Source organism: Esox lucius, chromosome 10 (assembly GCF_011004845.1).
Source record: "Esox lucius isolate fEsoLuc1 chromosome 10, fEsoLuc1.pri, whole genome shotgun sequence".
NCBI lineage: Eukaryota > Metazoa > Chordata > Actinopteri > Esociformes > Esocidae > Esox > Esox lucius.
Genome location: NC_047578.1, coordinates 12,807,729 through 12,821,038, shown reverse-complemented (window position 1 = coordinate 12,821,038; position 13,310 = coordinate 12,807,729). Strand labels below are relative to the sequence as shown.

The following is a 13,310-nucleotide window of genomic DNA, read 5'->3' as shown; positions in this document are numbered from 1 at the left end:
GTAAATGTTGACTTATTATTTAATTATTGATCGTATAATCTCTTTATACTGTTTTAATCGCTGTACTTGCAGTTTAATGTGAAATGGCCTAACTTACACATCAAATATAGTATATTTGGTTTGCCTAAACAATTCACAAAGGAAATGCTAGCTAACATTAGCTATTTAGCTATTTATTTTGATAGCTAGTTGTAGCTTTATTATGTGTATGAAATTATATTATGTCAGTACGTCAATATTGTTGACATTTATTTATCTAGTAAATACCATGGTCAATATATGTAGCTGGTTAATTAGTGTAGTAATTAATCAACGTATAGATAGCTAATTTACCGGACGTGCTTGAAAGTCAAGAGAGGTTTTCCTGCTTTTCCATTTTCTTTGCTAGCTGAACAAGCTAGCCAGCTATTTAGCTAAGTAGCAAACTTCAGGTGAACTAGCCCAGTAAATCAAACATTTGCACTGTTATGAAAACTGTATCCGTGACTGCGAGTGCTAATGTGCAGCCACCGTTTACCAGTAATTCCCTATTTATTAATATTTTAATTGACGAAGTGTCATGGTTCAGCTATATTTTCTCTCTATTAATCATGCAGTTGTCAACATTGGTACAGACTTTCTCAAGTATTTTCAATAACTATAACATTTGGTGTCTTTAATAGATCACGTTGTATGACGGCAACAGTCACAATGTTTCACGGAATACCTGTTACGGGAGGTATGGGTGGAGGTGCGTTTGCTCTGAGTCACACCAAAACAATAGTATTTACTCGAAAAATCTAAACTATTTGCTCTTTTTAAGCAACTGTCATGCCTTTATATTTCTCTTCATTATAGCTCCAGCTAATAAACCTGAATTGTATGAGGTAAGTAGGTTTTTGTGGGGTTTGCATAATTGATTGACAATTTTTGAAGCCCTCAACAATATATGTTTATGATACCTGCATGTTGTACTTTTGGTCTGTATACGTTTTTTTCATATATTTTTGTCTTTCTTTTTTAGGAGGTGAAGTTGTACAAGAATGCAAGAGAAAGAGAGAAGTAAATGATGATTAATATAAATGATAAGTTATTCACAATCCTGGTTGGTGAGATATTATTATTATTGAGCATTTTGCTTGTTTTTGTCAAGGTTTGACAACATGGCAGAACTGTTTGCTGTAGTGAAGACACTCCAGGCCCTGGAGAAAGCTTACATCAAGGACTGTGTGACCCCCAATGAGTAAGTTTAAACACTCACTTGGTGTGTGTGTGTGTTTGTGTGGGTTTCATGAACTGTGAAATGAAGGTGTGTGGGTTACTTTTTTTGTCTGTCTATGTATGATGTTTCAACATTAGAGCAAGAATGTGATTGCTCGTTACTGTTTTTTCTGTCAGGTACACGGCTGCTTGCTCCAGGCTGCTGGTGCAGTACAAGGCTGCTTTCAAACAGGTCCAAGGGTCTGATGTGGGCTCTATTGATGACTTCTGTAGAAAGTACAGAGTGAGTCTGAATCAGTCACACAACAGCATTGAGTAGAGTGCGTCTTTTACAGCAGATACACAGTAGCTGTCAAGTTTAGACTCACCTACTCATTCAAGGGTAATTCTTTATTTTTACTATTTTCGACATTGTGGAATAATAGTGAAGACATCAAAGCTAGGAAATAAAACATATGGAATAATTTAATAACCAAAAAAGTGTTAAAATCAAAATACATTTATATTTTAGATTCTTAAGAGAAGTCATCCATTGCCTTGATGACAGCTTTGCCCAGTCTTGGCATTTTCTTAACCAGCTACATGAGGTTGTCATCTGAAATGCTCCAACAGTCTTGAATGAGTTCCCACATGCTGAGTGGTTTTCCGTCACTTTGTGGTCCAACTAAGCCCAAACCATTTATTTGTGGTCTGGTGTTTGTGGTGGCCAGGTCATCTAATGCAGGCCCATTAATCTCCTTCTTGGTCAAATAGCTCTTACACAGCCTGGAGGTGTGTTTTGGGTCATTGTCCTGTTAAAAAAAGATATGATAGTCCCACTAAGTGCAAACCAGATGCAATGGCATATTACTGCAGTATGGTATGGTAGCCATGCTGATTGAGTGTGCCTTGAATTCAAAAAAAAAATCACAGACAGTGTCATTGGCAGATTTCCTATAGGACAGACATAATGATTGTCTCCTGTATACTCACCCGACCATGTCACCCTCTGTATACCTATCCTAACACATTATGATGGGAAGGACCTGGACATATTTACGTTTATCAAGGTACACCTGTTGTTTGAAATGCATTCCAGGTGACTACCTCATGAAGCTGCTTGAGAGAATGCGAAGAGTGTGCAAAGCTGTCATCAAGGCAAAGGTTGTCTACTTTGAAGAATCTACAGTATGAAATGTTTTGCTCTATTTAACAGTTTCTTCTGTTGTTACATAAATCCATGTGTTTTTTGACATCTTCACCATTATTCTACAAGGACGAAAATAGTACATATTACGAAATACCCTTGAATGAGTAGGGGTGTCCAGACTTTTGTCTGGTACTGTATGTACTCAACTCAGTTGTCAGATCCCAGATCTGTACATCCTTTAGCAAACTCTGCAGGCCTCTAGAACAGTATTTGAATATATGTAAATTGGTTTATATGTTATGTGTGGTTCTCCTCAACCTTTTTTCGCTAGCTTGACTGCCCACTAGCAATGGAGAGAATCAAGGAGGATCGACCAATCACCATCAAGGATGATAAGGGCAACCTGAATCGTTGCATTGCAGATATTGTATCAGTAAGTGTCTTCGGCATGCCCATGACACTTAAACCCAGTCATCACTTTCAACTTATTGCCCATATTGTAGCCATTGTGGTCCCATTTGGATTTTTTAAATAAAACTGCACTCTTTTAGAGGATTGAGTAGTTTTCTTAATCTGACACATTCTGGCTTGTCCCAGAGCCCTGTATGTTGGTGCATCCTTAAGTGGCCTAAAACAAATTGCATTCCACATCCATCCTGCCAAAATCCAACAGGGTTACTGAACAAAGAAGATTTACTTGATATACTGGCAGAGTAGGATAGTTATAAATTTCACACTCTTCTGATAGGACCACCCATTTTAATGAGCTGTTTTTTCTGACAGGGAGCGAAATAGTCATTCAAACGTGTGCATTATGGTGTTCTGTCTCCATTGTTTTTCCTCCTGTGTTTCCAGCTCTTTATCACCGTAATGGACAAGCTACGACTGGAGATCCGGGCCATGGATGAGGTACCTCCCTGTTTGTAGATTACATAACATGTTAAATATTTAGGAAAAATGTCTGGTTCTGTGTTTGATTCAATTATTAATAACTGGTTTGAATTCATCAGATCCAACCAGACCTGAGAGAGCTGATGGAGACCATTAACCGAATGAGCAACATGCCTCCAGACAATGAGGCCAAAGACAAAGTCAGCCTCTGGTAAATACGTAAAACATATTTAGGACAGGTTTCTAGCCAACTTAGAATCACTTTCAATGGAGAATTCTGTATTTTAAGTCTAGGACTAGGCTTATTTTTTAAATTACCCATTTTTTTGTACCAGATAAGTATAACTAAGAACACTGTCATTTTTGGCAGCGACCTGGAAGCAATTATGGGAAATTTAATGTAGCAAAATTTCCGTTACTGGTCGGATGTTATAACCACTAGGCTATCCTGATGCTGTCAAAATGACTAGGCATAATCTGTCTGCAAAAATTGCCTTTGTTGTCTAAGATCGAAAACTTCACACTATATTTTGAAGGTAAAGATGTATGTGTCCCCCCCCCACTAGGTTGACCACTCTCAGCAGCATGTCGGCCTCGGATGAGTTGGACGACTCCCAGGTTCGCCAGATGCTGTTTGACCTGGAGTCGGCATACAACGCCTTCAATCGCTTCTTACACTCCTCTTAATGTGCCTGTCATCCAGGAATATTTACGCTTTTCTTATATCATGGATTATTGTGGTACCCCCTTCCTATTGTTTCTTTGCAACACATTTATTATGTCTTCTCTCCCTGTTTGTGTTGTGTATTTTTCCATTGAATACTGTCTTTCTTCCTCCAAATTATTTGTACAGTGTCTGTCTTCTCCTTTGAACTCTGATCTAGACTCTTTGCAGCATCCAGTGCTGTGGCCTTGCCCAGTGGTGGTCCTACTTATTGAGTTGTAATTTTCCTGCCTGTGTGGCGGGACACTGTGAAGGCTGATCTTTTAAGCCTGCGATCTAGAATCTACATTGGACTCTACTTACTTCTTGTTTTGTCATATAAGCAACCAGCCTACTGTGTGACTTAACCCAAGGGTACAGTTTGAGTCTGTCTCCTTTATAAGTGAGTTTAGTAGAAGAAGATAAAACATGTCAAACTGTGGTGTCTTCAAGAAGTTTGGTCAGCCAGAGCTTTGAGAGGGGTTTCAATAACATTTAAAAAAAATAATGTTATTTTATTTGAGAAAGTATGTGGCTGTACCCCATTGGCTCTACGTTAAACTCCAATAAAGTTTGCACAGGTTATTCCTGACTCTGGTTGTTAATTTAATCAAAGTTGTAAACTGTTGGTGAACAGATGGTCTTTAAGAGGTATGAGTATTGTAATGCAACCATATTGACGATTTAGTGTACCACTGTGGTGAAAGAAATGTGGCTCTCTTTTATGTTATTGTTTTTCTCATTTGTGGAGTAAATGTAATATAGCACTACTTTAATTAAGATGCATAATTAAACTTTTCTTTAGATGTGAGGGTTTGGCCACATCAGGTGGTCAGTGGAGACAAATCGATTCATAGAGTTCCATCCTGATTTAAATGCGTACCAGCTATTGATTATAATTCGGGAGCGCATATTTATTAAGATATATCATTGTAAATAATGAAGTTTTGAATTAAAAAAGAGCATGTAACACCTTTTTAGAAATAAAAAAAATCTACCTCCAACATTAGCTTGTTTGTCTTTTTACGTATCATTTAAAAATATATATTGTACGTTCTGGTGTCACCTTGACTTGAAAAAGCACCTTGGTACATAAAATAATACGGCTCCTTTAAAATCCGTCAGCGGCTATAACAGCATCGTTTCGTTTCCAGGACGACAAAACAATTACAAAAGGATATGCTTGTTTGTATCCCGCAGCCACTACCCTTTGACAATATAATTGAACCGGACTATTTCAGTGCTTTCAAAAAGGACGAAATCGGTACAGTTCTGGGAGGGATACATATTTATCTGATTCATTATGTAGGAATGTATAGATGTGCCACGACAGATCAGTTCTCCAACTATTCAAACATAAGTTCCATGAAGCTAACGTTTGCTAGCTAGTGCTCAACACATGTTAGTGTGGCTATTGTATATTGAACGCCTATTAATCAAGGAGTATGTTGCGTCTTGGACGGTTGACGTGAATGAAGATTCCATCTGCAAGAAGTTGGTACATTGTTGCCTTGAATCACCTGTTTTCTTTGAAGAATTTCAACTTGATTATATTACCGATAGTAAATAGCGACCAAAGGAATACAAATAATTGCCTAGATTTGTCTAATCAAAGAATAAAGATGAACGTCATAGAGGTGGAGGATCATATTTCAATGAAATATGAAATAAAGAGAAGACTTGGAAAAGGCGTAAGTAATTTTGCTGTCCCCAGTTTTTATTGTCCTTGTAATTGGAATTGATATCTGTAATTCTGTCAGGATGCAAAAATAGCTACTACAAAGAAGAAATGATCCAGCATTGATTGCATTGATAGGTAAATAAGAATGATGTGGTTTTGAAATAATACACATTTGATTATGCTAATGTCTAAATTGCGCCCATTATTACTTTTGACTTTTTTCTTAAAATAATTAAAATTCCCCAGAATTACTTTCCTTGGCTGTGAACACTCGTGTCATAAGCTGGAACGTTATTAACTTTTTCAGAACAAGCCGTTTCTTTCAAGCAGATCAGTAGACTTTGATACTATGGAAAAATTAAAATCCTAGACTTCCGAGTCCAAAGTTTGTTTCCCCCCAGATACACTGAGTTACGTACAATAATGGAAGCCTAGTTGTCTCACCAAAAGACACCTTGTGTTAAAGGCATCCGGGAGGCTATATTTGAAATGTTGTGCCAGTTGGCAAACATGGGACCCTGTTGAGTCATTTAGAAACGTCACAAAACGACCTCATCCCTTCCCTCGGCAGAGCGGAGGGGAGGGCGTGGGTCCTATTACACAGGTGTTGACAGTTTACTACAGTTCAGTGATACCCAAGCGAAACAATATCCTATTGAGCAACATTATAAATTCCAAGAAAGTAATTATTTGTCAATATTTAGATTATTATTTAAACATCCTCCAAAAGTCATCATAAATACTCCAACTTCTCCTGTTTTCAGTCATGTGACATAGCAGGAAAGCACCAACACCAGATGTGTAGTTAACCTGATTGTGTGTTCTCTCACTTAGTACAGGGTTTGGTTGTCTTCCAGGAGACCCTTTATCACTACTAGTCAGTATGTGACTCTAATAATACGTATTTGTAAACTCACGCCAGAACTTCTGTCTTCCACTGACTCCCCTTTGGTATCTATATTGTGTTTTTAGTCCTTTTTAGGGCTAAACTACAGTGTTGTGGTATTTTCCAAACCTTATATTACAATTTACTAACAGTTTTATCTCTTGATCCACTCATGGTGTAGGCATATGGGATTGTATGGAAGGCTGTGGAAAAACAGACAGGAGAAGTTGTGGCTGTAAAGAAAATTTTTGATGCCTTCAGGAATAGAACTGATGCCCAGGTTTGTGATACATTATAACACTGGTCATTGACACTGGCTTTCTTGTTTACATGCCATCAGCTAGGTGTAAAGAAGCATGACCAATCGCAATATCGGTTGAACCAGTTGTGCAGTGATAAAAGACCCTTATTTTACAACATTGACCACAAAGACCACAAAGGGTTCTAAAAACATGTAAAACAAGTTTTCATGTTTACAGATTGCTTTGGCCTTTCCTAATTCTCCCTTTTTTTTCTCACAGCGGACATTCAGAGAAATAATGTTTCTTCAGGTAATAATTAATGCATGTATCACTTAGCAACAAATGGAAAGGTGGAGGGATTGGTTCAGTTGTTTGAATGGAGCACACCAGCAGTAAGCCATCAGATATGTAACTGGAGTGGAATAGTAATATGCTGTAGACAATTAAACTGTGCTTGCATACATCGTAAACAACAGATGAGAAAGAGTCCCTGATGCTGGTTATGTCCTGCTCAGTTTTTACCTGGTATATCTGAAGTTTTGTGTAATGTGATCAATTAATAAAACCAAAAATCTAACATAAACCTAGTCTGTCTACAAGAGTTAAAAATGTAATGACGTGGTTTTGAAATCATTTGTCGATTGATAATTGGGTATGACTCAGAGATCGAACAGTTTCTAACCATCTGCCTAACTGTTCTGTAGTCGTCTTATAGTTACCTATACAGGCTACTGACAGTTTGCAGTCTGACTTTTGTTTGTGATAAATAATTCAGAGAGTGGCTATACATTTTATTCTGAAATTATGAATGTGAACATGAAACCAGTGACACAAGTCTGCATACCCTCTGCATACGAAAACAAGGTCAAACAAACAGTGCAGTAAGCTTTAATCTGTCTCCAGTCTCCGCCATTCACATTGACCGGGGAGAACTGAGGCCTTAAGCTGTGCATCAGATATTACCATTGTCCACATAAACACTGGCAGCACAGTTTACATAACAACGCATTAACCCACATAAACATTACCTATATCGTTCTGTTACTATACTTAAGAAAGTTTTCCCATTCTTGAGTTACAACATTGATTTCCTTAAGTTGTGTGTGTGTCTAGGTGTTTGTTTGTTTTAAAACTGTTTTTTATTGCAGGAATTTGGAGATCATGACAACATCGTCAAATTGCTGAATGTCATCCGAGCTCAAAATGACAAAGATATTTACCTGGTCTTTGAATACATGGGTGAGGCTGTGTACTGTGTTAAAGCCAAAGTATAAATTATTAGCAGCATACCCAGTTCAAAATTTGTTGGGATCCCCCTTTCTGTAAAAACCACACAGAGTGAATGAATGCATTGAAGCAGTCAGGAAAGCACAAGATTATTCAGCAGTTTAATAAATGTGGTACCAGGGGATGTGCTATTGGGGCGTTGCTCCTCTTATCTTGGCTGCCTGTGATGCCTGCTGAGTCTATTCATTGGATTCCTCTCTGATCTCCGCACTGCAGTCTCATCTTTGAGTGCCCACCATAATCTGCACATTGCGCCCCAGAAAAACACCACAGAACCGCCGCAAAATGTGTCCTTTGTCCTACCCTGGCAAATGTTGGGGTCACTGCAGGATTCTGTTGATACTCTATGAGAAATATGACATCTGGTTTGTCATTCATTGGACTGTTAAATTTTGTCTTGATTTTCTGGTTCATTTTATTTCAACACATTTTTCTTTTTATTCTGCGTGTGTGTAGGTTGTGTATGGGAAACATAACGTGTCTGGATTGTTTTTCACAGGAATATTTTAATAATTGTCTGTTTGTGGAAAGTTGTAGTCAAACTGAGGTTATTCTGAGTGTGCTATGAACTATTGTGCATTATTCTATGTAGTTATGTTTCCAGTTTGTTACTTAGTGTTTCTATGACCTGCATGTTGCAGATACTGACCTGCACGCTGTGATAAAGAAAGGCAACCTGCTGAAAGAAATCCATAAACGCTATGTCATGTATCAACTCCTCAAAGCCACCAAATACCTGCACTCAGGCAATGTCATCCACAGAGACCAGAAAGTACAGTACACAATGTTTGCTGCCATTGTGCACATTCAGAATATGACAGCAAACCCGTTTGGAAGACATCACTTTGTTTTCTTTCCTCTACCCACAGCCCTCCAATATTCTGCTTGACACGGATTGCTTTGTGAAGTTGTGTGACTTTGGTTTAGCAAGGTCCCTCTACCAGATTCAGGAAGATTCTGGGAACCCAGCCCTGACAGAGTATGTGGCAACGCGTTGGTACAGAGCTCCTGAGATCCTGCTGGGCTCGTCAAGGTACACATACACTGAGATTAAAGGGACATTTGTACAGTATAACTCCATGCTCAAATAACAGAACCAAGTCTTTAGACTTTAATACTCATCAAAGCAGAAAAGCCTATTCGTCTATTCTAATCCCTGAGCAGACAAAATGAAAACATCGTTTTCTGACCCTGAGCAAGACAATCAACCCTACATGCGCCCAGGTTGTTTCTGTGAACACAAATGTGTTATTAGCGTATTTACCTGGTAGAATGGTATGTAATTCTAGGGGGTGGATTGTTCATTTTCTAGGAGTCCATGTGTGACTTATAATGCAAACACTGAGGATACAGAGGTATTTGTACAGAAACCTGCCAGAAAATGTCACTGGCTTTGATATCACTAATCAAATGTTGATTTCTCTCATAGATACACAAAGGGAGTGGACATGTGGAGTATTGGATGCATCCTGGGAGAGATGCTGCTGGGAAAGCCCCTTTTCCCTGGAACTTCCACTATCAACCAGATAGAGAGAATAATGAGTGCCATTCCACACCCCAGCCCAGAAGGTGAGGCCAGGACATTAAATACATTCTGCTTGTTTTGGAACCAAACCTTGTCTGGCCGTAATTGACCGACTGCTGACCATTGATGCGATTTGGTTTTCAGATATCCTTTCAATAAAATCTGAGTATGGTGCATCTGTGATTCAGAGAATGCTACTCAGGTAAGTTGTAGTGAAACTAAGACTACTTAGTCTTATTTAAGTACAAGTACGTTGTCTATACATCTGTAGGCGCTAACCAACAGTTCTACACTCTGACTATGTCTATGTCGGATTGGCCAGACCCTCGGTGTCTTTAGAGGAGCTTCTGCAGCCGTCTGTGCCCTCTGATGCCTTAGACCTGGTGTGTCGACTGCTGGTGTTCAACCCAGATAAAAGGCTGACTGCTGAACAAGCCCTACAGCACCCATACGTCTCCAAGTAAATGATAACTAATCACAACAAAATGTACTGATACAGCACTTGTAATGTATTGAAATGGGGTTCAAGATGCTTTTTAAACCTTTACACATGTGCTATATAGGGGTTGGCTCATCCAGAAAATCACATTGTATGATTTTTAAATAATTAATTTGCATTTTATTAACCTTTACATGTCATGTAAAGGTTGAGTGTTTGATGATACAATGCTTGAATCCTCTTCTGCTGCCCGTTGCTGAATTTATGTTATGAAGGCTTAGTTCATTCTGTAATTATGTGCTGTACACATATAGGAATCATCCCAAATAGTACCCATTTTCTCCACATACTGTAGTACACCACCTTTGACCGGAACCCTAGTCAAATGCAGTGCACTACATTATATTGGACAGAGGCATGCGTTCGAGACACGTCCAAAGTCTTCTGTTTTTCGATGCTCAGTAATACAGGATGCCAAGTCATTGTATTTAACAGTGATGTTGTTTTCTGTTCGTGTTGCGTAAAGCCATAGGTTTTGTGTTTTCCCTTTCATGTTACCGGAGGTTCCACAACCCAGCCAAGGAGCCAGCTCTAGACTATGACGTGATCCTGCCTGTAGATGATGATGTTCAGTTGTCAGTGGTCCAGTACCGCAACAAACTCTATGAGGTAATGGGAGGGGAGTGAGACACGTGTCTCATGTTATGGGTTTGGTCCACAGTTACTAATTATGACTTAAACAACTTCCTTTCAGGTCAAGGCCCTAGTATCTATAATGAATCTCCCGCTCTCTACTCTCTATATCCTGTTACAAAAAGATGATTCTAGAGAAAAGGACCACAAGGAGAATGCCACGGCATGTCCAGCCAAAGCCCAGGAAGAAAGATGAGTCTGCGTTGGGGTGTAAAAGCGGTGACCATGGAAGGCAATGGCCCAATGAGAAGGACAAAGAACGTTCAGAACCAGTCCCCCTGGCTGATGACTGTGGAGGGGACCGTGGGGTTAAAAATCTTCATTGTAAGACAGAGCACCAGGCTGTTCATCCGGTTATCAGCGTACAAGCCCCAGCACCTGTGTCCACCCAGCCGGCTCTGGAGAAAACTAGCCCCACAGCTAACGCCGTCATGGGAAAGACCACATATAATCCCATCACACATGTTGCCAGTGAGTAGATTTACACTAAAAGAAACATGCGGTCCCCCACATTCACATAGACCTTCAACAGTTCATACACACATCTTTTATTTTTTTCTATCAAATTTCATGGTGTCCAACACGTGAGGTTGCAGTAACTTACAGCAGACATGACAGAGTTTAGTATCTAATTGTGCTTTGTTGTAGTACTTGTTATCATACTGCTTACTCAATCAGGAAGTATTCTGTAACAGTACCCATGGAGGGGTGCATTCTTCCAGTTAACAAGCACAGTTTAGCCCCTGGGCACCCAGCTTGCTGCAGGAAGTCATTATAGCATGACGGTGCAATGCAGCCCTCTGCAACCTTCCCTCCCTTCTACCCAAACAGTGCTGAGTCAATTAGCGTTGCACTTTGCGGGATACTCAGGCACAGTTGGTATGCCGACGCTCATGGTATTTCCCTGTTCTTTCCTTCATGCAGATGGTTTTGTTAGAAGTCCAGGTGGACCACCTCACTTTTTTAATTCCAGTAGTTCGGCTGTCAACACAAATCAAATGAGCAGTGAAACTGTAACTGCGCCACGACCAGAAGGCTCTAACAGCAACATTGTTGTAAGTACCACCAAAGAAAGTTTAGTATAATGATAAACAAAAATAACTTTAAAATAAATCCTATAGGAACAGCTGATTATATTTAGGACCAATCAAAATCAATTAAAATTATGTCAGTTGACAGCTAATTGATTTTGATTTGGAATGTGGTTGCTTTAATCTAAACACATTTACAAACCCCATTATGAAGGGTGTGCACACTTCAGCTCATCCAATCAGCATCCAGTATCTAAATAACCAGTTCTATAAAACAATTTCACTTGAAATACTGATCACCCAAACAACTGTATTATAACAATATAAACTAGCATTGTTATAATACAGAATTCAAGACGGCAAGAGAGTTTAAACTACTCATAAATGCAAAAATTCAGACTTAGGCCTAACAACCTTCAGCGGGTACCTTGAATATCTGAAAAATATATTACCGGATGGACTAGCATGCTAGTCATGTGTGTTACTGACACTGTAAAATATAGAATACCTGTGTATTGTATACCACTTTTTTTCTATACTATTATCTCTCTCTCATTTTCAGTCCATGGAGCAGATTCTGCAGCGAGGTCGCTCAGCCCCTGCCAGTCGCACCCGGTCCTTCTCTCTGACCCTCTCCTCACCCCAGAACAACCCGCTGGTCCGCAGAGATGAGCCCTCCGTGTCCTCTGTGATATGCGTCACCTCTGCACGCCTGGTGAGTGTACGCCAATTTTCTACTTTAACAAGGTAATTCTCATGATCCTACATGCTCCTGCTGCTCCTACTTAGAATGCCTCAAGACAGTGCCTTGTATAAATCAGCTGTAATATTTCTTTATCTACTTATCATCCCCTTGCTGACAACTGGACCGGGAATTGAGCTGCCAGCTCCTGTGATCAGACTCCTACTACTTCTTATAGGTTTTCACACTGTTGCCTATTCTTATGGCCTGGACTTCTCTTGTCCCATATTAATGTTCATGACACTGTCCACCCTTCTAAGCCATATTTCTCTATATTTGGTCCTTTTTGGGGATAAATATAGAACCAGCGGTCCCAGTCTCAGACACAAGATGCGCGGCCCCCACCACCCAGGTTCAGTAAGAAGGTTTTTCAGAGTAATGCCAATGTGGCGGCAGCTGGGGATCCCCGGGCCAAACTGGGCAGCTACTCTCAGGCCTACGGCACTATCAACAAGACAGAGCTGGACAATCTCATGAGGAGTCGACACCAACATTAACCTTCACGCTACACTGGAATGTATGGGACACTGAAGGCATTGGAAACTGACGTCAGATGTAACAAAAGACAAGGGGACTGGGGACCTGGTAGTGAAATGTTTGTGGAGCAGAATATGCTTGCAGTAAAGAAAGTTAATTAGTTTAACCATACAGATTTAAATAACCATGGAGACAACCATGTACATTGAGTTAAGATTGTCCTGCAACATATTGGCAGAACCTGTAAAATGTCCTGTGTATATTTTTGCCACAATCTCATGGAAGGCAAATTCTGTGGTACCTAAATGGTGCTTACAGTAAGCGCAGAAAAATAAAGGTTGACAGTGAATGTATGCAACGGTTTTGTAATAAAAATATGACGCA

General features: G+C 39.6%; 2 protein-coding genes across 2 annotated transcripts; both read left to right on the top strand.

Annotated features, from left to right (window-relative positions):
* Positions 1 to 483: 483 nt before the first annotated feature.
* vps28 (VPS28 subunit of ESCRT-I) lies at positions 484 to 4,927 on the top strand. The gene is made up of 9 exons (XM_034294752.1): positions 484 to 519; positions 663 to 866; positions 1,004 to 1,041; positions 1,133 to 1,222; positions 1,378 to 1,483; positions 2,661 to 2,762; positions 3,185 to 3,238; positions 3,340 to 3,431; positions 3,787 to 4,927. The coding sequence occupies exons 1-9, from the start codon at positions 499 to 501 to the stop codon at positions 3,905 to 3,907; spliced, it is 828 nt and encodes a 275-aa protein (XP_034150643.1). The 5' UTR covers positions 484 to 498; the 3' UTR covers positions 3,908 to 4,927.
* A 172-nt stretch (positions 4,928 to 5,099) lies between these two features.
* mapk15 (mitogen-activated protein kinase 15) lies at positions 5,100 to 13,115 on the top strand. The gene is made up of 14 exons (XM_010873547.3): positions 5,100 to 5,614; positions 6,672 to 6,770; positions 7,012 to 7,041; positions 7,881 to 7,971; positions 8,661 to 8,791; positions 8,889 to 9,052; positions 9,449 to 9,588; positions 9,689 to 9,746; positions 9,867 to 10,004; positions 10,547 to 10,652; positions 10,802 to 11,147; positions 11,601 to 11,731; positions 12,270 to 12,422; positions 12,752 to 13,115. Exons 1-14 carry the CDS (start codon positions 5,396 to 5,398, stop codon positions 12,944 to 12,946), a joined length of 2,001 nt encoding a protein of 666 aa, XP_010871849.2. The 5' UTR covers positions 5,100 to 5,395; the 3' UTR covers positions 12,947 to 13,115.
* The last annotated feature ends 195 nt before the right edge of the window (positions 13,116 to 13,310 follow it).